The sequence below is a fragment of the Rhea pennata genome, chromosome 10, assembly GCF_028389875.1.
Source record: "Rhea pennata isolate bPtePen1 chromosome 10, bPtePen1.pri, whole genome shotgun sequence".
Classification (NCBI taxonomy): Eukaryota; Metazoa; Chordata; class Aves; order Rheiformes; family Rheidae; genus Rhea; species Rhea pennata.
In genome coordinates this window covers 23792595-23814156 of record NC_084672.1, presented here as the reverse complement: position 1 = coordinate 23814156, position 21562 = coordinate 23792595, and the positions used below count along the sequence as shown (strand labels likewise).

Genomic DNA, 21562 nt, shown 5'->3' with positions numbered 1-21562 from the left:
GCAGTGTGACAGAGACATACTAGATCTCCAGAAACAAGCTGGCGTGTAGAGGGCAAAGTCCATGTTAATGGCCAAGAGAACCATTTTTACGTTAACTGTATCAGCAACAAAGCAGTATGATACGTTAAGCCAAATAGTTATCTGCGAGTAGTAGTCATCTGCACAAACTTCAGAGCACCAATTCCAGTGCCTAGAGCTAATCACATACAGCTCTTCTGGATGACTGACAGTGTGTACCCTGACCTCTAGCTGCCTTTTGTGGAAAAGCAAGAGTCTTCTTTTGGTCCCAGCACTTCAGATGAATAGTTTAATTTACACCTGTTTGGAGCTTAGACATATACATAGCTACCAATCTGAGGATAAAACAACCGTTTCTGGTACAAACATCCCCTCAGGCTATAGAGCAAGCTTTGAGTAGCAAGTTCAGGCCTCTGTGTGTGCCATAGATTTTCAGGTGCTTAAACATAGGTGTTTAAGCCATTTCAGGTGTCCCAGTTATCCAAGACATTGACATGAGACCAGGAGATCTGCTGTGGGGTTGGGGGAAATCTTACCCTGTTCACCTGGAAGCCAGGCAGGAATCTCAAGAATTTCTACAGTGGCAGTGCACACCTACATTTAAGGCACCCCCTAAACACAAGCTGCAGAACTGAGTCTAACTGGGTCAAGAAAGACACCATGACTTTGCAAGGTGTTTCATAACAACCATCTCTGCAAGCCTTTAGACTAGGTCAGCCTTCACAGCCTTAGCAGAGAGAAGTGCTTTATACCCATCCATGTGCATTCAATCTCCCTCTTCCCTTTTCGTGCACACTCAAATCCCTTATATATGCCCTCCTGTGTACTCAATCTTTTCTTTCCCTTTTGCCCTCATCTTGCTGCCCTTCCCCTCCACACAAGCTCTGACCCCCTCCTTGCTCCTGTTCGTCCCTTCCATACCTATTTTCTTCCTGCCTGTTCCCCTCCATTCCCAACCCTGTGTGGCCCCAGAGCCCCTCCACTCCCTTCCCATCGGTCTTTCCCCCTTTATTCCCTTCATCATCCTTCTGGGTCCCCTCTTCCTCTTTATTGCCTTTCCCCACGCACTCAGATCCCTTCCAGGCTGATGACAATGAGCTCCCCACTGGCCTGGGCTGAGGATCTCCGTTCAGGGTGTTGCTCTGTACCCAGGCTCCAAGCTTTGGCTCCCGGAGCCCCATGCTTACAGCAGAGCCAGGGGACTTATGCACAGGCTTCACACAGGAGCCAGAAGGGCTCATTAATCACCATTTTATTTTATTTCAAGTGCTGTACACAAACTCACTCACCCCCAGGTGCTCCCAGCGCCCCTGTGCAGACCTACCTCACACCCAGCACTCATTGTTGTGGGGTGTGAGGCCCAAATAAGTTACCCATGTCCCCATGCTGTGTTCCCAGGCACTAGGGCAGGCTATGATCAGCCCTCAAGCACCGGCCCCGCCAGTGCCCAGTATAACCCAAAGTGCCCTGCACCAGGGTAGTGTTCGCTTCGTAGCTCAAAGTCATTGTATCAGGCCTCTGCCCGTTCCTGGCACTGCTGGCCTCTGCTCTCATCCCGCTCCTGGGGCTTCAGCATGGCATGGCAGCTTCCGAAGGCAGTGGAGAGCACCTGTGGAGAAAGGCCAGGGTAAAAGCATCAGCTTGTCATACCCACCAGCAGCAGCCATCCAGAGCCTGCCTGCCAAACCACCCCATGGTACAAGGCCCCACTTAGATTCATCCCACAGGGACACAGCCAGACCAACCACCTCAGGCCCACCCAAGCCTGAGTGAGCATTACAGAAAGCTACAGACTTTACAGGCTGCCATTGGCCTCCAGTGATCATCTCAGGCTGACTGAGCTACACGAACCTTCGGTCTGATCCATACAGCATTGCAGAGCCCTGGCTCAGGAGGCAGCCCACAACCTGCTTGTGCCAGCAGCAAAACCCTGGCACCAACCTGCAAGCTCTCAGGATCACCAAATCCAAGCAGGGGCAAGCAGAGCTTGTTTCATAGGGTTCCTGAGGGACGAGCAAGTCCCCAGCATCTACTGCACACAGCCGCCTTCAGGTGAGAAACCTGGGTGGACACGATATACTGCTCCCCTCCCAGGGCACAGTCCCCATCAGATCCCCTTGCAACTTCCCTCTACCCTCAGCCTGTTCAGCAGAGGAAAAAAAAGTGAACAGAGGGGCACCATTTCTAAGCACACTTGGCAGGGGCCAGGCAATACTCACTCCATCTTGGCCTCCAGGTGGTGGATGGTCTGCTTGTCCAGGTAGCGGCAAAAGAGTGAGAGAAGGTTGCTGGGCAAGAAGAGAGGCTCCACTAGTGAGGTTTTGGGTACTTGAGACAGCTCCCGAGCAACCAGAAACACCGTGTCAGTCCTGGGGACACAAATGTGGTAGTGAGCACCCACGCTGGGCAGAAAGCCCTTGTCCTGCCATGACAGGTCCTCACCACTTCTCAAAGTCCCTGCTGTGCGGCTCCAGTGGCATGTCGGAGGACAGCAGCTTCTCGCCATGACTCAACAAGGAGTAGAGCAGAGAGATCCCAAACTGTGGAGAAGTACAACGAGGAGTGTCACAGCCATTCCCCACCACTGTGCCATCCCCCCATAGGCCACAGGATGCTAAGTGGCTCTCCTCTTCTCAGGACTGCATACCTGGTTCTTCAAGGCCATGGTGAGTGGGAGCTCGGTGGACTCTGGCAGAGGCCTGGTCATCTCCTGCAGGACCTCGATGAGCTTGCTAAAGGTCGTTCTGCCCACAATCTCATTCAAAGGGCCATAGAGCAGGGGGAGAGACTGGGCAGGGCAGAGGGGAGAACAGGGATCTGAGACCATTTCACCCATCACAGCTGCAGCCTCAGTCTCAAGCCCCATCCCAACACCTGCACAGGGATGCAAGGGCCAAAAGTGCTCTCCCTTGAAGGGCAATCAGGGCTGCTTCATCTATGCCTTCCTGAAGGCCTTTCTCCTCCTCCACAGGGAAGAAGTGAGGCCAAGAGCCTGCCCTTCACAGCCAGGATTGTCCCAGCAGCCTCTTCTCCCCTGCCTCATGCCAACCCCACCAGCTGCCTGGTCTTACTAGGACTTAGCAAGATGGGACCCATTCCCTAGGGTGCCCCAAGGAAGAGCAACAGAAGGAGGCAGCAGCCCTGGATCCCCCCTGACCTGACTCAAGATGCTCACCTCATCCAGCATGTCCTTCTTCATGAGGAAGGGCAGGTGGTGGGTGATGGTCAACAGGATCTTCTCTGCCTGCTCCTCAGCCAGGTGGGGTAACAGCCGGGCCGTCAGCTTCTTGCCCTTCCGCACACAAAGGACTTGCAAGAACTCATCCTCTGCCTCCCTAGGAATGAAGGCTCTGTTGACGAGCATGCCCTGAGGACCTGGAGCCCCACTGCCTGCCCGGGAAAGGAACCAGTACCAAGGAAGAAATCCAGCCCCCTCAGTCCCCAGGACTTCCCATCACCCCAGAATTGCTCACCCAGTCAAAGCCCAGCCTGGGGAAGGATGTGCTGCCCACTTTCCCCACAGCAACACGACTCACTCTTCACTGCTACAGGCCCTGATTTTCAGGGCCTGATAGATGCGTCCCACTTCCTGGCTCTTCTGCTCCTGAAAGCAGGGCTGCTGCTCCTCTGCGGCCAGAGACATCTTCCGCTGTGTCTCCTCTACTTCCAGCAGCTGCAGAAACAGCTGGAGAAACAGCACAGGGTAAGGGGGTAGCTTGAAGCATCCTCCTGCCCCCAGATAACCCAGGACCCCTACCCAGCCAGACATTGCCATGGCAGAGCTCCCCAGACAAGCAAGTATATGCTTCATCCTGCCCTGGACCCGCTGTTCCCCAGCCCTAAATCAGGATCACTGCCCACTCACCCTCTCAATCCTGTGCAGCGCTCGAAGCCGGTGGCTCCCCGAAGCCTTCAGGAGGGGAGAAAGGAAGGCACAGTTACAGCCAGCACCAGACACCGCCGTCGGCAGAGCGCTGGGCCAGCTGCTCCCTGGGGATCAGATGTGGCTTCAGGATACAGAGCAACCCCACGGGGGAGGCCATGGCCAGGTCAGACTGCTCAGAACCCCATCCCACTTCTCAGCATGGGACACACTAGGGGCCTGCCACCAACTAGGTGCTACCCAGTCTACCTACATGCCCCATCCCATGCTAAGGGCAGCATTGAGAGCCAGGGCAGCATCCAGACTCGGTGCTGCAGCCATTCCCAAAGCTCCAGCTAAACTGCTCCAAGGTCTAGGGAAAGCTTGGAGCTGTGTCCCCAGGCATCTGGGCACCCGCAGCCCTGCATCCCCCCCACATACCTCCTCCACAAGGGCATGGTGCACAGCATCGATGGCGCGGCGAGGGCTATAGCAGGTGGACACAGCAACCTGGCCCAACGAACCTGCAATGCGCACCACTGGAAGAGAGGGAGACATGCTGAGAGCTCATCCTGTGCCGCAGGCCACCCACACGCTTCTGCCCCAACCCCTCACCTGAGTCATAAGTCTCCACTTTCTGGATAAACGGTGTGACCAGCTTGGGGGGCTCCTGCTTGTTGCGCCCACCAAGCAGCTCCTCCTCTGCCTGCTTGCGCTCCAGCCGGTGGTAATAAGTCTGCAAAGACAGGCATAACGAAGCCAGGAGGAGAGGGCAGAGTGGGCTGGCAAGGGGACCCTGCTGTGCCCCTGCAGATAGCCATCTCTAGCTGCACCACTATGGATGGTCCAAGCCCCTTGCTGGAGGGGCCTCAGCACCAAGGGCCTGGACCCTCTGGACGCCAGAGCTGGGAAGCCCCAGCTATGAAGATCCAGTACAGCACTACATCCTGGTAAGCTGCCAGACCTGCCCAGCAGGAGCTCTCAGCTAAGGCCAGGTGGTTTCACATCCACTCACCTGGTAGTAGTAATCATCATCCATGTTCTCACTCTGTAGCTGAATCATCTGCACTTTGATGACCCAGTCCTTTTCCTTGCTGGTCATGAGCCCGGCATAAGGATCCCCTTTAGGGGACCACAGCTTCCTGGGGGAGATGCTGTCACACAAGAGATCATACCCTGTCATTACTGCCCAGAGCCCTCAGCAGCACCCACCCTGCTCCTGGGGTGCCAGGACCCACTTACCTCTGCGCCTGCCCGCCTTGCTGCTGGCGCTGCGTCAGGATCCGCTGGTGCTGGGGGTGCAGCTGGGTCATGTGGCTGGGCACGCTGCAAAGGAGGCCAGACGAGGGCTGAGGACAGGGCAAACACAGCGCTGGCTCCAGTGCCTCTCTGCAGGCCCCGCGGCGCACCCAGCACCCCCCAGGGCTGCGCCTGCTCAGGTCTGAGCTTGGTGCCAGTGCTCAGCACTGCCCCGTGAAGATCTGGGCACAGGACCAGACTGCTGGTGGTCAGTGCTCAGCGCTACGGAGGGGCACCGGCCTCCCCCAGATGCCACAGAAGCTTTCAGCAGAGAATCCCAGTATACTCATAGCTAATCCAAACACCACTGTCCATTCTGATCTCACCCAAATCAAATAAGCAGTGGTCTCCAAACCCCGCTATTATCACAACCAGGGGCTCAGCACCCATGCTAGAGCCATCCCCAGGGAACTCCTAGCCACTTTGTCAGGCTAAAGCAACCCTCCTCCAGTCCTAACCAGCCCCCCCACCCCCACTCGCCTTCCTGCTACCTGAGGTTCAGCTGGCCACTGGTCGACGGACTGAAGAACAGAGAGGGGTCCAAAGATGGAGACATGGGGCCAAAGTGCATGGTGAGAGGCCGTGGCGGGGTGCTGATGCTGGGTGACATAGGCCTGAAAGGGGCTGGAGATGCAAACCCTGCAGCCTGGAAAAGAGAAGCATCCAGGTGTGAGCAGGAGCTTTCTCCTCCAAGAGATCCAGAAGGGATTTCTGGAGTCTGCAAACTTCAGACAGGCTTCTTGCTCATGTCCTTTCAAGAAGGGGACACACAGGGCACTGCTGCAGAGAGCACACAGCAGGGTAGCACTGCTGGAGGAGGCAATACCAGTGCTGGGAAGTTCCTGCCACTGCAGCTGGGCAAGGCTGCGTTCCTTGCCAGCATTCCCCAGCCACTGTACTAGGGTCCTGCTGCTGCCTGATGCACTGGGTAGGGACCCCCCTGCCCACCCCACCCATAAGGTCAAGGGATTGGGCTGCCCTGGGTCCATTGCTAGAGCTCACACCATGGCACCAAGCACAACACCGTGCCCAACACACACAGGTCAGCACAAACAGGGAAGAGATCTGCAAAACAACAGCTACACAGGTGACTCCGCTTTCTCCATCAACCAGAGAAGGGCATTCAGGGTTAGATGACTCACTGATGAGCACGGGTAAAACTCCCTGCTGCAGGGGAAACAATTCCACTATTTGCACTCTGAGCTCCAAAGACCACACAACAGAGCTCTGGAGAGGCACCTGCGTGGCACAGAGCTGTGCCAGGAGGTGGCTCTTTCAGGGCACAGCACTGTCTCCATCACCTGCTGTCTCTATAGGGATGGCAGTTGCATACAGCCCGGTGCTTTACCTGGTTGGAAGCAAAGAGAGGAGAGGCACGACGAGCTGGCGTAAAGGGCCGAGGGGGGCACGTGGAACGAGCCATCAGAGGAGATTGCTGCGGGGCAGGAGACAGGAGGCATTAGTGGAACAGGCTGTACATACTGCCTTTAGGGCTGCACCAGCAACATGGGCCGCAGCCCAGCTCAACAGTTTCTCTTAGAGCGGACAGTCATCTCTGAGCAGAGGCAGCCAGAGCAGAGGAAAGAGGAAGCAAGAGCCCAAAGGGAGTAAAGAGCCCTTCCCTGCATGAGAGAGGCAGAGACTCATTACCTGCCGGAGAAAGCGCTGGGGGAAGGACTTGGGGGACATCATTCTGAAGTCAGGGCGCTTGAGCCTAGGAGAGCCCGCATATCCCCTCTGCACAGGGGAGCCAAGGAAGTCGAGGGCCACGTTGGCAGAGGGAGGGGGCCTCTCCAGAACATGCAGGATGGCTTTATCCTGTGGGAGGAGGCAACAGGAGATGGGAATAGGACCTGAGGGAGCACAGCAGACCTTTCCCAAAGCCCAGAGAGGACCCTGCTCCCCAAAGCTCTCAACAGCTCTGCTTTCGGGCTTAGAATCTGCTTAGGGCAGGCATCTCCTTCCACAGCCTTTATGCCAAAGACAGGCACATCCTTGCCACATGTGTCCCCTCAGCCCGTTCAACTTCTTTGCGTCTCTGGATTTGCACCAAATCTTTGGATGGTCCTGGCAAATCCCCCTGTCCATGATACTTCCACCACTGGGAGGCCTGTGCCCAAGCCTCAGCTGTGATCTCAGGCAGGCCCACGGGCAACCCAGGGTGCTGAGGAGCCCTACGTTTGGGTGCTGCCCCTCTCTCCCAGGCCCTGAAAGAGGGTACCCACCTCCAGCACATGGTGGGGTGAGATGCTGCCAGGGCAGGAGCTCCACACAGCAGGATCCATGGCCAGCTGAAAGACACGAGGACGTCAGTAAGGGAAGGAGCACCGACAGGAGAGTTGCAGAGGATGCTGCCTGAAGTGGGGCCTGGGCTACTCAGCCCTTCTCTCCTGTCTGCATAGGGCCCCATCACGGGAAGGGGAGCACTTTTACCATGTCCTCTTTGCCAAACTCTGCCCAGGCAGAGCCAATCCTGCTGTCCAGCACTGCCGAGTCCTGGCTCTAGGAGCAAAGACAACATTACAGATGTGTACTAAGCCCTGGCACCAAGTGTCTCCCTCCCCTAGTGCAGGGAAGGTGGCCAAAACCACCTCCTTCCCTGCACGGGACATGACCTGCGGCTACAAGGGAGGGAGCGAGGCAACTGCCTGGGGAAGGAGGAGCGAGTGGCAGGTTCCCGGGCAGCGCCTTTCCCTGCGAGCCAAGTGCAAGGAGCTGCCACACACTGGGGAGAAGGCTGGGCAGGGACAGAAAGTCACCCTCCCTCCCCACTCAGGTGTCACCTCCAGCGTGGGCTTGCTCTGCACAGCTCTCATCACTGCTGGGTCTCCCAGGTCATTGGGCTCCTCGTAGGGCTCCTCCTCAGCTTCCTGTTCTTCCTCCTGTTCCTCAGCCCCTAGTTCCTCCTCTTCCTCCACATAGTCGACCTGCTCAGCCTCCAGCTCCATCCCTTCTTCCCTCTGGGGCTCTCCTAGGTCCTCCTCCAGCAGCAGCTGCCCCTCATCTGCTTCAGGCCTCAGCTCCTTCACAGCCTTGGCCTCCTCCTCCACCACCACTGCAGCCAGCTCGGGGCTCTTCTCTGGAAGCACTAGGGTTTTTGCAGCATCCTCTTCTGTGGAGTCTCGATCTTCAGGGAAGAAGCAGAGCACTCACAAGGGGGCAGAGAGCCCAGGCAGCACCCAGGGGCTCTGCTCCTTGCCCAGCTCCTCATCAGGCACAATAGCACTGTCCCAGCAAGACAGCTGCTTCCTCACCTGTGTCCTCCTCACTACCCACCTCATCCTCTGCCTCACCAGGTGCTAAGATCTGGCCCAAACCCCAGGTCCTACTCCCTGGAGCACAGCCTAATCACCCCAGCCTCGGGGCTCCCTTCAACCTTACCTAACCCAAAAGTCATCTCGTTGTACAGGTCAAGCTCTTCATCCTCCTCAGCCATTTCCTCCAGCAGAGGTGCATCTTCCACCAGCAGGTAATCCTCTAAGATCTGGGGGAACGAGAAGTCAAAAGCAACAGGGCCCCCATTAACAGAGGCAGGTAGGGAAGATGCAACCCTAGCCTGCCCCTGGAGCACCCTGGCTGGAAGTGGAAGGGAGGGGGTGAGGGGAAGAGAGCCACCCAATCCTAACCCCTCCCTCTTCCCCCCCCACTGGTGGTGCCTATGGAAGGTGCTGCCTTGGAGTGACCTGACAGCCCCAGGGCTTGCTCCCTAGGTGGAAAGGCAAGGGCAGTCAGTGGGCTCCAGTGCCAGCACCACCAGCGAGAGATCAGCCATTTGCTCCAGCAAGGCCCAGAGCGTGGGACCTGCTTGCTCAGCACAAGCAGGCAGCTGGGCAGTGAAGCATGCTAGGAGCATGGCTGTGGCCCCCCGGCCGCGCAGTGGCAGCCCCATCGGCACCAAAGGCACAGGCTGGCGTGCACCATTAGGCTTCAGAGTGAACACCCTGCCGCCAGGGTACGAACGGCATCCAAGCACAAAGCAGAGCAGGGCAGCCGGCCCGCTACCGGAGCGGGCACCGAGTGGCAGACGGCCCCGGGGCAGCAGAAAGGACGCGACCGCGGCACCGGCAGGGGAGGCGGTGCCGGGCAGGGGGCGGCGCGGCGCGGCGGGGCGGGCACTCACAACCGGCTCGCCGCCCTCCGCCATGCCGCGGCACCGCCCGCCCGCCCGCGTCCCTCTACAGGGCCGGGCTGCGCCCGCCCGCCGCCTTTTACGGCGCCGCGGCGGCGGCGACCGCCGCGCATGCGCCCGCGCCGCCCGCCGTACAACATGGCGGCCTCCAGCGCCGCGGCGCGGCTGCGCAATCGCCTCGCTCCGCCCCCCGCTAGGCCCTACCCCTTCTGGGAGGCCGCTGCGGCGGGGCTGCGTCCTCGGGGGTGGGTCGGTGGGTCCGGGGCCGGTTAGCACCGCTCCGCTGAGAGCACTGAAACCCTGCTCCGATACGCGTCACGTACGTGACGGCGTGAACGTTATTTAAAACTTACGTGATACTACATATGATTTTTGCTGTAACGCAGAAGGGCTGCAGGTGGCCAGAAAGGGACACAGGCACACCCCGGCCTTGCCGTCGGGGGAGGCAGGGCCTCGGCAGAGGCTCGGGGCCCTCTGGAGAACCGGCTCTGAAGGGCCACGCACCACTCCAATGCAGCCGGCACGCGGGACCTGCCTGCCTGGCCGCCTGGAAGCAAGCGGACGAGGCCCGAATAACGCTGGTCTCAGAGCACATGGGCGTCCGCCCTTCCCCAACTAAGGGAGCCTCATGCTTCTTGAGGCCTTTTCTCCGTCGCTAATCAAGGCAAAGGAGCTGTATCTCCCTTGGGCATACTGCCAGCACTCCCGGCTCTAGCGCTAACATGGCAAGAGGGTATTAGGCTGCTAAGCCACAGCGGGCTGTGCTGGTCCAGCACCTTGCTGGGAGATAACGTTTGTTGCTTCTCCTCGGCCAGCTGCTCTGGTTGCATCTGCTCCGAGTTGTTTTGCTGAGCACCAAGGCCTCCATCCTGTCAGCAGAGCAGGAGGTACGGTCATATCTTAGAGCTTCTTCTCCCCACTCCGGTGAGGGTGGGAGAGAAGAGACGTTTGCTGCCCTGCTCCCTGAATTGTCACAGCTTCTGGTGCTATTAGCCTTCGTACTTCTTCAGCCCTCTTGTCCCTACAGCGTTTCTCTGTGACAAAGCAACCGTGGTTCGGGTGCTCTCCTAGCTGCTACCTTTGAGGCTGGGAGCAGCACAAGGCTGCATGTGGGGCAGGGACGGCAATCAAGCTACTTTGGGACAGACGGGGAAGCTAAGGGTGTCAGCTTGATGGTCCCACCTGTGAAAGGGGGTGTAAGGCTGTAGCACTGGTGCTGCTAGGCAAACACCTGCATCTGGGGTGGATCTAGGGCACGGAAGAGTCCTAGCCTGGCTCCTCTGGTTGCTCCCAGTGTGTTTCCAAATTCATGCACAGGCATATCTTGGCACAGCTTTGTGCCAAGAACCCGCTGCACATGCCCCAGTGGCTGTGTTTGCATCACATCTCATCCGCTCTTGTATTTCTCTGCAGTTAAGAACGGAAACGCTCTAAAAAAGGAAGTGTTTGGCTGTACTAGCCGAATTGGTGTGGCCTTTTAGAAACATCATGTGGAAGAAATTCATGGTTTAGCTTCTCTTCACAGGGAAAGTCCACCAGGCATTGTTGTGAAGTCATCTCCAGGAATTCCTGTTGCAACACGCCACACTTTGCTTTCGTACAGGGAAAGGATCTGGGTGCTGTGATTAATGATACATAGAATTAACGTTAAGTCAAGCGGCTCCTCACTTGGGTTGAACTAGACAGGCTGCTAGATGCTGACCCCAGACACAGCCTCAACCACCGGCACGGGGGTCGGTGCGCAGGTTGGCGAGGGCCTGTTGTCCCCGCGATGCCATCTCCGACGAGGCTCCGACGGCTGCAGCGCGACGGCAGCCGCGGCCTCGCCGCCCGGGCCTGGCTCGGAGCCAAGCGAAAGCGAAAGCCGCCGCGCTCGGCTCGGCTAACCTCTCCGCGCCGTTTCTGCCCGGAGACCGATGACGCGCAGGGAGGGCTCGCGCGGCGATTGGCCGCCCGCGGCCGCGGCTATAAATAGGGCGGCCTGGGGGCGGGCTCGCTCGTTCGGAGCGAGCGGCGGGGAGCGCGGGTGGACGCGGGTCGGCACCATGGAGCGGGCGCTGAAGGGGCTGGGGCTGGTGCTGGTGCTCGTGGCGCTGGTCGGCTCGCAGGAGACCAAACGTGAGCCCGCGCGGCGGGGGCGCCGGGAGGGGCCCTGCGCGGGGCGGGGCGGGGCGGGGGGTCCGGGTTACCGGCAGGGGGGTCGGCGCGTAGCGGTTACCTGACCAGGGAGGGGCTCGGTCCCGGTTAGCGGCCGCCGGCCGGGCACGAAGCACCGGCTGCCGCTTCGCTGCGGCCTGCCGGTGGGGTCTGGGCCCCGGTGGCGCCTCGCGGGCGGTGCCCGCTGCTTACCTGCCGCCCTGTCCCTCCAGAGGCGCCCACGGTGCAGGTGTACTCCCGCTACCCCGTCAAGCTGGGCACCGAGAACGTCCTCAACTGCTACGTGGAGGGCTTTCACCCTCCCAAGATCGACATCACCCTCCTCAAAAATGGCGAGCCCATGCCGGGCGTGAAATACTCCGACATGTCCTTCAGCGACAACTGGACTTTCCAGCGCCTCGTGTACGCGCCCTTCACGCCCACCAAATACGACGATTACACTTGCAGGGTGAATCACGTCGCCCTCCCGGAGCCGCAGACTTTCAAATGGGGTATTGTGGACTTTCTTCTTGCCTTGTGAAAGAATTAGTAATGGACAGAAAAGACTTACTTCAGGTATTATTGAAAGTTCTGTAGGTAGCTGGTTCCCTGACCTCCTGGGTGAAGTAACCTAACAAAAAAATGTACTGGGTAATGCAGTGATTTTTGGCTTTGAAGGGGGTAGGCAGGGGTAAGCAGACTAGCACTTAATGTTTAGATTCACGCTTAATGAAATCATTTTTATCAATACATGCCTTGATTTATGAGCCCTAAGATGGCTGGTGTTCCTTTTACTGATGGCAGTTGCATGTAAATGTGAAGTTCTGGCAGGAGGACTTCTGTTGGTGCTACTCCTGAGACAAAACGCAGTCTTGTCGGATGAGGCCTGCCTCAAGGAGTAAAGCAAAAGGCTTGAGGCAGACTTAAAGGAGGGTTGTGGAGTGGGGACTGGTTTGGGGGGCCCAGTCTGCAGTCTGTTACCACAAGCATGCAGCCTCCTAAGGGCATCTCTCTACTTATTACACTGTGGCTGTTTCCCAGAACTGTGGGGTGTGGTGACTGGTAACAGAGAGGGGTTGTGTGTGCTGCGAATGAGACCTAAGGCTCTGCCCTTCTTTCTTGTAGATCCAGAGTACTAAGCTGTACGTAGGACAACTGTGGTAAGTTACACTGAGCCCTGCTGTGAAGGGGAGCATGGACTGCTGTCTGAAGGGGGAAGTCCAGAGCTTGCAGAGTTAAAGGACAAAAACAATCAAAAAAACCCACCCTCTGGTTGTTCTGAAACTGTTCTACTGACTATTTTAGCCACATTTGGTAACACCTAGCCTACCAAGAGTCTCCTTGGTTCAAAAGAAAGCAGCTCTGTGGGGCAAAACTTCCTTCTGTCTCTTTGGCATGTCTGTCAGATACCGTTCAGAGTTGTCACAGGTTCTGTGGTGCTTTTCTGGATCCCCTGATGCTGTCTTTGGCCTGGTGGAGAGGCAGTTGTAATACCTAGGAATTCCCCTGGAGGCTTTGCTGTGTCTTGGGGGAAGGAAGGCATTGGTTAACCCTGCACTAGGCATGAGGAAGAGGGAAGAGCGAAGTGTCAACTCAATAATGTGGGATTTGCGAGACACGAGCCAGTGCCTTGCCTGTCAAACTAGAAGCAGCTTGTCTTCATTCACCAACATCTCACAGTCTCTGAACACTCAGGTTCTTCAAACTATCTAGGCACTTCTAAGCATAACTGATCTAGATTTCGCAATAAAGTAGATATCTAGCCTAACTGTTACTAGTGAAAACTAAAGAAACAGCCTAGCTGAAACAGTAGCAATGCTGGTTGAAACCCTTCAGTTCAGATTACTCCTATAGAGGCTGGATAACTGTTGACCGCATCAAGCATAAGCCTCTGCAAGATCTCAATACCCTTTAAGGTGGATGAGAAAATACTGACAACAGCTTTTAGACTGAGACAGAATCATGACTCAAATGGACTTTGTAAATCAGAAGAATACTCTTGAGCACCCCTCCTAAGAAGGATGTAGCCAGATTAGAGTCCTTTACTGGCCATTGCCTACTGTTGCTCTTTCTCTAGTGCTCCTTCAGCCCCTCCTTGCTGTAGAACAACAAAGGAGAGTGTTAGTCTTCGAGGGATAGGAGAGGGATTAGCTGACCGGCTTTTGTGAGGGCAGGTAAAGGGCTCAAGAAACCCACCAGAGCCCAAAGTAGTTGGATTAGAAGAGTATTTAGGAGAAATACCACGTGTGCTTATGCGTCTGCTTATAAGTGTTGCTGGAGACAGTATACTGAGCTAAACGGACCCTTGGTCTGATATGCCACAGGTGTTTCTTTGTGCCAGAGCCCTAGAAAAATCACATATGGCTTCCCTCTACCAGTCTTCTGATTTGCCACTTACTTCTGGGCAGTAGGGATGGAAACCTGACCCTAGGATTGAGTCTGGGTTGTATTGTGTCCATGGAGCATCTGCCTAGTGTATTGCCTTGTCATCTTGCCTGGGCTCGAGGGGAGGAGGGCAGTCTTTCCTGAGGAATGTGTCAGTACCAGTTGCCTGGGGAAGGTGCTGGAAATAACTGGGGTGCAGTGGCTTTGGTGGGGTGCCTGCAAGAAGATCCTTGATGACAAGGGACAGCAGACTGTTCAGGGCGAGATTGTTGGCCAGGGACAGCACTGACTGCTAGAGTTTGAGAGCAAGGAGCTAGAAGCTAGGGCAGTCTAGTTAAGAGCATGCTAGAGAGAATTATCATCATACATGGTATTTGGGGTGGAAAACACTGGTCATTGTAATAGAGGACTATTTGTTGAAGAATGAGGCCCTCACAGAGTAGGGTGTAGAAAAGCAGATTTCTACCGGGTGGGAAGATGGATCTTGCAGCTGGAGTTCTGGAGTCTGAGTTCACATGTGGAAAACACTGTAGTGTTTGAAGTTTGAAATAGTTAAAACAAGATATGAACAGAGTGACTAACATCAATAATCTCTACTTTCTGATGCAGGTTCTTGAAGATTGAAATGAGCTTAAGCTTCTGTCCTTTCTGTGTGTCCTGCTTGCAGTTGTAACAGAGAAGAGGAATCATCTTGATCGCTTATCAGATTGCTTCTCCATAGACTGCTGTCTGCAATGGTTAATTCTTAGCATGAACTCATTGGATGATATTCCATAGTAAAGACAAGGAATTAAAATGCTGAGGAATTAAGAGGAGAGGAAAGGCAGGCAGCGGACTCTGTGCCCTTGAGGCATATGGCAGATGATCTGCAGGCATAGTAATGCTATGGAATCTGCTCAGAATTGGCACTTCAAAATGAATTGATTGGTGAGGAAATTCAATTTTGTAAATAATTTGATTGTTCTAAGATATGTGATTTCATATTGTTCATACATTTAAAAGCTCTGCTCAGTTGTAACATCTGCTTGCCCTGATAGTTCTGGCTGCAGCCACAGCTCTCTGGATTGGTAAGAGCACTTGCAAGAACAACTTCAAAGCTTTTCATTAAAGCATTACCCTTTATTGCTGGCAGTGTACTAGCTAGGCATTCTTTGGGCATATAACTGTATCTACATTACGGATTAAAAGATTGAGTAACTTTTTTTTTTAATAGTCTGAACTGTACTGAATATTTTATCCAAATATAATTGGAAAATTTAAGTGAATTTTGTCTTCCTGAGTAGGAGGCAGATATTTTACTCAGGCCTTTCCTGATGAGCTTCCGGAGTGCTGCACGCCTGCTTCTGCCTCTGCTGGTGTCAAATAAAGGAATTCTAATACCCCGTTGTTTTATACCAGATCTGTTTTTCTTTTCATGTGGAGCAGAGTGTACTCCCATCTGATTTCCCTTTCCTCTAAGGAGCTCACTGACTTGAGACTTGCCCTTAATATACTTGTGTCATACAGTAGCTAGACCCAAATGAGTTACCTGATTTCACAGGCTTTGATGGCCACTAGCCTGTGGGTAAATGGTGTGGGAGGCGGTGGCACTGCATTGAGTTGCACTTTTTCCACGGAGAAGATGCAGGAGTGTTCTCCTTTTTGAGAACAGCCACTTAGGTAGGCTTGAAGTAGACACCCTAGTTGAGAGTGAATGTGTGGAGTAAAGCTGTACTGAAGGGAGGCAGGTGTGAGTCAGCTGCTTTCACTTTCCAATGTTTTTTTTCTTCTGGAAAGTGGCTTGACTCAATGAAGAAATCTAGTTTAGAGTCTGGTCTTGTGTCACACCTCAGGTTGAATGAGATTTTGATGGAAGTACCCCAAAATGGTGGAACTACAGAAGCTACTTAGCAGAGCTGTTCAGCCTGTGTAGCTATGATCAGTCTACTTTTATTTTACGGAAAAGTCAGTATAATTACTTTGTTACTGTACCATTCAATCAGGGAGGATTGAATTTCGGCAGATTCTGTGTGTATGATAAAAGGATTCCTGGCATGTGTGTTCAATGTGGAGGACATAATCTATTGTACTTATTTTTGGGGGGGCGTATTACAAATAATGGTGACTTGGAGCTGCCAAGACAGAGCATTCGCTCGTGAATGATGTGATCTTGGCTTGCTATCACAGCCTCTTCCATTATAATTGCTTCCTGTGCAAGACAAGGAGAAAAAGTCTCCTACACTCTTGGCATCTGTGCACTCTGCTTGAAAATACATTGTGGGCAAAACCAAGTTATTTACTGCAAGTAACAGCCTCTCTCAGCCTCATCTGAAAATGCAAGGGTAAACGTGTTGTTTATATCCTAGTTGCCCATGGTTTGAGAGAGGAACCTGTCTCCAGAAATGCAAAATGAAATTTAATCCTACTTTTTGTTTTCAGACTGCTTGGCAGGCATTGAGCACAGTGATATATGTTACTGGGTTCCTATTGGTTTCCTTGATTCTCTGGCGTTAACCTCAAGGGTGGTGGGTGGGATGCAGGCACCGTGGAAGATGACTGTGTCCCCACGCCAGGTTTTCTGCTGGACGTCAAAGCAAACAAGCCTGTGATGCTTCTCCTGGGGTGAGGGATAGAAAATGAGCTGGTTGCTCTGCAGAGTCTTGCAAGGGTCAACAGAGTGACGTTCCTCAACCACCTCTGGGGCTCCCACCCGGGGCTGGCTCCCTCTGGACACCACCCCCTTCCAGAACCTTCCTCCAGCCCAACGGCCGCCCAGGCAGACATACGGACAGACAGCCAAGGTCAGCCCTGGGTGGCTGGGCGGGGTGTCATGAGCCTGCTTCGGCCATGGGATAGGGGGGTTTCTGGAGGTCCTAAGGCTGCCCTGGGCGGGGGGCTGGGAGCTGCTTCTCCTCAGGGGCCTGAATCTGAAGCCCTTGTTTCACCTGGTTTCACCAGCCCCGCGCCAGGATCTCACTCCTGTCACCTTTTTCCGGCAGGACATGTTTTTTGGTTCGATCTAAGCTGGTTTCTCCCAACACGATGTCACTCAGCACAGCTGTCGACTTTCATTTGCCAGTGTCCGTATGTGAGACTGAAAGCTTGTCTGACCTAACTCCAGAGTTACCGGGTGACCTTTTCGGCAAGGACTTGTCCTGTACCATCTGCCTGAAGTGGTTTAAAGAGCCAGTGATTTTGCCCTGCGGCCACAACTTCTGCAAACCGTGTATTCAAAATATCTGGGTGAAGACAGCAGTTTGTGCTTGCCCAGAGTGCCGGGCTGAGGCCCCAGGCGGCCAATACATAGAAAACACAGTCCTAGGAAAGGTGCTGGAGAGCCTGAAGGGCTTCCAGGTGGAGCAGTGCGAGCGGACGTGCAGCGAACACGGCAAACCCCTCGTGTTCTTCAGGAAACCAGACGGGAAACTGGCCTGCTTCCTCTGCCGAGAGTCACACGTGTCCGAGGACCAAATTGGCCAGTTCCTGCTCGTACCTGATGCTGTGCGGCACTACGTGGTAGGTATCAAACGAATGCAATAAGATGTTGTCAGCTATTTCATCATGTGTTGGAGACCTTGCTGCTAAGGAGACCAACAAGGAACCGCGGTTTTGCTGACAAATGAATTTAGCTGCAGTCGATCCTCCGTGCTGGAGAAGCCGATGGCTCCTCGAATTTATCCTACCAACGCACGGCAAAGCTTGGCCTGCAACAGCACCCATGCTTCAGAGCCCAGCCTGGGCCTGCCCCAGCCCTGAGCAATGGTCCTGCAGGATTTCTGTGGGAGAAGATGGTCTGGGAGGGAAGAAAAATCTCTTTTCTAAGAGATCTCAAGTAAAAGCAGTAGGTCTGTGGCTGGGCAGATGGGTCTGTTTGCTTATTGGGGTTTGCCCAAGCTTTTGATGAAGTACTACTTTATGCTGAAAGTATAAACTACTGTGAAGGCTGATGCTGAAGGAATACCCTTGGGCTCCCTTGCGTGCCCTGGCGTGTACCTAACTGCTCCTACCAGGCAAATCGCTTGTAACCTTCTCCCAGATGTTGGTGACAGCAGGGCTATTGAAGGGGTGAGAAAAGTGAAAGCATGCACATCCATCATGTAAGCTCATCCTCCTCCAGTTATTTCTTACATATTTTAAGTCAAGAGAAAGGATTTGTCCTGAATTCTCTGGCGGACTGTAGAGGATCACAGGGTAACGGCCGTGTGTATTGCACCAACAGGAAAACCTCATCCTAATTAGGACCCGAGTGGAGTCCACCCTGCAGAAGCTGAAGATCCTGTGGCACAGGCAAAAAGAGCAGATTGCGTCCCACCAGGTGAGTAGCATTCATTCAGCAGACAGCCACGCTCCGACAGAAACTGCTGGCTCTCCTCCAGAGCAATGTGCCTACTCTACGGAGGAGACCCTACAGACATCCAACCACAGCTGTGGCATAGATCAGCCATCGTAACATCGTAACGTACATCACCATCTTCCCGCACGAGGGAAAGCTTTGTGCTTGTTGTACTCATTGTGGCATTGCTTAGGAAGTATTTCGATGACTTGCTCAAGAAGCCCTTACTGGGGGAGGGTAGTGTCATGCATGTAAATCCTGGAGGGCTGGCCAGTTCTGATTCACATCACAATTTCAGGACCACATCTAGCACAACTTTCTCCGTTTTATCAGACATCAGTCATATTTGTTTTATGCATGGCACCCAGTGCATCCCTACCCAAGTGGTCCTCTCAAAGGACAGAATTTGGAGCACTGCATCAGCCTGAGGTGATTTTCCTCCTTCTTCAGAAATACCAGGCATTGGCCAAGGCTGGAGATGAATATCTGGCTGACTGGACTAGTGCTCCATTTTTGTAAAAAGGTTCTCCAGTCTCTTCAGGGGATAGAGTTGTTGTAGGATATCTGGATAAGTAGGAAGCATGAAACAAATCTTATTTATGGTTTATGAACTACAAGCAATTTTGTTGAAAGCAAAATATTTCCCAGGTTAACAAAGAATCTGTGTTTTTAGGAGAACAGGTTACTACTTCAACATCACATCTCTTTGGAGTTTTTAAAGCTTCACCAGTTCCTTCATGGCAGAGAGAAAAAACTAATGAATGAGCTGCAAGAGGAGGGGAAAACCTTTCTTCAAGACATGCAGCTGAATATGGATGTCCTCCAAGAAAAGTGTAACCAAGCAAAAGAGATACTGACAGACATTCAGTCCCGGCTCTACCACCACAACTCCATCAGCTTCCTAACAGTGAGAAATTGAGGTTTAGATAAAAAGCTAAAAGAGAGGGTGGGTTAGCAAAGCGATAACCTGGGGAACGTGAGACCTGCTTGGAAAGGAAGGGAACCAAGAACGGAGAATCCATGGCATGTTTGGTAATTATTTGTAACTTTACTTTTCTGTACGGATGAACTCTAAACAGCAAGCTTTGAAATATAAACCAGCTTCAGATGGATTTTGTGGGTTATGACCAAGGACATCTGTATGGAAATAAACTCCTAACTGCACTGCTTGTGCCTGCTCCTGCTGTAGCTCGAGATTTTTCTTTTTTTTTTCCACAGCAAAAAAATGCACAGCAAGAAGAAATGCATGTGGTCTGGCTAGGAAATAAGGAGGGGGAAGAAAGGATTCGGGATTCACCCAGATCTCCTTAGCTAAAGCCTGGGTGCCCAATTCCATGCCAAGCATGTTATGTAGCTCCTTGCATTCCCCCGGGAAGGAGAAAGGGAAATGCTGCAGGCCAGCACAGCTTCCAACTCAGACGTTTCTGGTACTTTGGTGGGAAAGAATTTGGGATCTGCTCCCTTTCCAGTTTGCAAAACCCATGGAGCTGGGTACAGGCAAATAGCGGCAAAGAGTTTGCCAAAGCACTCACGCTATGCTTGCAAGGGGAAGGGTGCACAGTTCCCAAAGCAGCACCAGCTCCTATTTTAGCTCAGCTAACCAAGGCTTACCTGCATGGCAATTACACATTGCTCAACGCCTCTTCTTGTCTTTTGTTTAACAGGGTATCAAGTCCTTCATGAACAGGTAAGTGCAAGCAGGAAAAATTCTTTGAGTTATTTAAAAACTTGCTGAACAACGAGTAAGAATCAAAGAGATTCTGGCTTTCCACATCACACTGCAAAGTGGCTGAAAAATCATGCAGCTTGAAAATTACTGTTTTGGGGCATATTCAGCTTTGCTTAAGTAGTAAAATCCACTAGCAAAAATTTTCTGGAATGTGCATAAAATATGAGCATAGAGGAGAGTTGGCCAAGCGTCGTTAACATGGCTGTGTCTCAGCCACGTGCAGTCCAGCTGAATCCAGCTGCTGTGCTGGATTTACCCCATGTTTACTGAGCTCTGTGATCACAAACTACCTGACAAGACAATTTGCTGTCTGCACAGCTTGCAGGAAAAAGCACACACCCTGTCTGAAGGTCAGCTAGTCTGCCGTGAACTCAGCCCAGGACAATTCAGGGGTCCGATCCAGTACACTGCATGGAAGGAAATGAAATCCATACTTAGTCCAGGTAAGGAGACACTGCTTTCTCAGCACCACCGTGTGTTGTGCCACCACCCATAAAGGAAATGCGTAAAGAGCATCTCAACAGCAGCTTGTTCAGAGCTGCTCTGGGAATGAATCAGGACTAGACTGTGACGGAGGCCATAGCCTTGGCCTCATTTTTCTGCAGAAGTTGGAGAGATTCAGAAAGTGGGATAGGGTGACGGCAAGGAATGGAAAGGCTGATCTTATGACCGCTGCAGCTGGATGCTGCTCTGGGGAACTGGGTTGTAGCTATGTTTTCTGGCCACTGCCTTCCTCTGCACTGCTGAGCAAGTCAGCCGCCACCCCCACCAAAAAAAAAAAAAAAAGAAAAAAAAGAAAAAAAAGTCCAGCCTTTCTCATTTTCAGAGATAAACTGCAGATAAACTCTGAGAAGTCGTAGTGGGAGTTGGGAACCCTCACTGGGTGTGATCTGAGAAATGCATGGCTTTAGTGCTAGTTGTTGGTGGTGGTGCCTTCCTACCTCCTGACTAGGCTGGGCCAACTTTAGCATTGGCTTTTTTTTTTTAACAGCAGTTCTGGACAGGACCTCTGCTTGCTTTGGCCAGCTTGAAGAGTCTCATTAGTCTCGTTATTATGGCATCTAGTCTTTCACACAAAGAAACGTGTTAAACATTTCCTTTGCTAAGTTATCCCCCCCCTCCCCCATTTTCTACCTAGGTCTATCCTTGATAACGCTAGACCCCAAAACAGCGCATCCAAACCTTGTGCTGTCTGCGGATCTAACCAGCGTGAGACACGACGATGTAAAACAGATGCTCCCCAACACCCCAGAGAGGTTTGACTCCAGCATCGCTGTGCTGGGAGCTGAAGGCTTCACCTCAGGGAAACACTACTGGGAAGTAGAGGTTGAGAAGAAGACCAAATGGACTTTGGGAGTGGTGAAAGGGTCCATCAGCCGCAAAAAGAAGCACCCGCTCTCGCCCAGAGAGGGCTACTGGCTCATAATGTTGAGGAACAGGAATGAACTTAAAGCTCTGGATGTGCCCACTAAAGGTCTGATCTTGGGGACGGGCATCTCCAAGATCGGGGTGTATCTGGACTACGAGGGGGGGCAAGTGTCCTTTTACGAGGCGAACGAGATGTCCCACATCTATACATTCAGGGACACGTTTACGGAAAAACTTTACCCATATTTCTGCCCGTGCTTGAACGAGGCAGGGACGAACAGCGACCCACTGAAGGTGGTTTCCTCCAAAATATAGGCTCAGCTC

At 53.4% G+C, this 21562-nt stretch overlaps 3 protein-coding genes across 5 annotated transcripts; 2 read left to right on the top strand and 1 right to left on the bottom strand.

The window, feature by feature from the left end:
• Positions 1-1268: 1268 nt before the first annotated feature.
• On the bottom strand, positions 1269-9232 carry PATL2 (PAT1 homolog 2). Of its 2 annotated transcripts, none has more exons than XM_062583693.1 (18): positions 9182-9232; positions 8561-8663; positions 7963-8306; positions 7405-7470; positions 6830-6997; positions 6528-6614; positions 5671-5825; positions 5123-5206; positions 4896-5034; positions 4496-4616; positions 4322-4419; positions 3884-3928; positions 3555-3703; positions 3194-3353; positions 2666-2806; positions 2461-2558; positions 2238-2387; positions 1269-1627 (listed from the first exon to the last, which is right to left on the bottom strand). In XM_062583693.1, exons 2-18 carry the CDS (start codon positions 8613-8615, stop codon positions 1588-1590), a joined length of 2100 nt encoding a protein of 699 aa, XP_062439677.1. In that variant the 5' UTR covers positions 8616-8663; positions 9182-9232; the 3' UTR covers positions 1269-1587. The 2 variants fall into 2 exon arrangements, with proteins under 2 accessions (XP_062439677.1, XP_062439676.1); XM_062583692.1 differs by lacking the exon at positions 9182-9232 and adding an exon at positions 7613-7681 and having other exon boundaries at positions 8561-8687.
• A 2072-nt stretch (positions 9233-11304) lies between these two features.
• B2M (beta-2-microglobulin) lies at positions 11305-15211 on the top strand. Of its 2 annotated transcripts, none has more exons than XR_009959423.1 (4): positions 11305-11426; positions 11678-12020; positions 12570-12604; positions 14439-15211. XR_009959423.1 is itself a non-coding variant. In XM_062583624.1 (4 exons), exons 1-3 carry the CDS (start codon positions 11354-11356, stop codon positions 12581-12583), a joined length of 366 nt encoding a protein of 121 aa, XP_062439608.1. In that variant the 5' UTR covers positions 11305-11353; the 3' UTR covers positions 12584-12604; positions 14439-15211. The 2 variants fall into 2 exon arrangements, 1 of the variants encoding a protein (XP_062439608.1); XM_062583624.1 differs by having other exon boundaries at positions 11678-11956.
• Positions 15212-16396: 1185 nt separating this feature from the next.
• Positions 16397-21559, top strand: TRIM69 (tripartite motif containing 69). Its single transcript, XM_062583623.1, has 7 exons — positions 16397-16609; positions 16808-17324; positions 18028-18123; positions 18815-19048; positions 19806-19828; positions 20189-20313; positions 21009-21559. The coding sequence occupies exons 2-7, from the start codon at positions 16851-16853 to the stop codon at positions 21551-21553; spliced, it is 1497 nt and encodes a 498-aa protein (XP_062439607.1). The 5' UTR covers positions 16397-16609; positions 16808-16850; the 3' UTR covers positions 21554-21559.
• The last annotated feature ends 3 nt before the right edge of the window (positions 21560-21562 follow it).

Coding starts and splice junctions, on each gene's coding strand:
- PATL2 (XM_062583692.1), bottom strand. CDS start 8,615: ATGGCTGAGGAGGATGAAGAGCTTGACCTGTACAACGAGATGACTTTT. Junction 8,307..8,560: donor CGAGATGACTTTTGGGTTAG/GTAAGGTTGAAG, acceptor TCTTCCCTGAAG/ATCGAGACTCCACAGAAGAG. Junction 2,559..2,665: donor CCATGGCCTTGAAGAACCAG/GTATGCAGTCCT, acceptor ACTTCTCCACAG/TTTGGGATCTCTCTGCTCTA.
- B2M (XM_062583624.1), top strand. CDS start 11,354: ATGGAGCGGGCGCTGAAGGGGCTGGGGCTGGTGCTGGTGCTCGTGGCG. Junction 11,427..11,677: donor CGGCTCGCAGGAGACCAAAC/GTGAGCCCGCGC, acceptor CTGTCCCTCCAG/AGGCGCCCACGGTGCAGGTG.
- TRIM69 (XM_062583623.1), top strand. CDS start 16,851: ATGTCACTCAGCACAGCTGTCGACTTTCATTTGCCAGTGTCCGTATGT. Junction 19,049..19,805: donor ACTCCATCAGCTTCCTAACA/GTGAGAAATTGA, acceptor TTTGTTTAACAG/GGTATCAAGTCCTTCATGAA. Junction 20,314..21,008: donor GAAATCCATACTTAGTCCAG/GTAAGGAGACAC, acceptor TTTTCTACCTAG/GTCTATCCTTGATAACGCTA.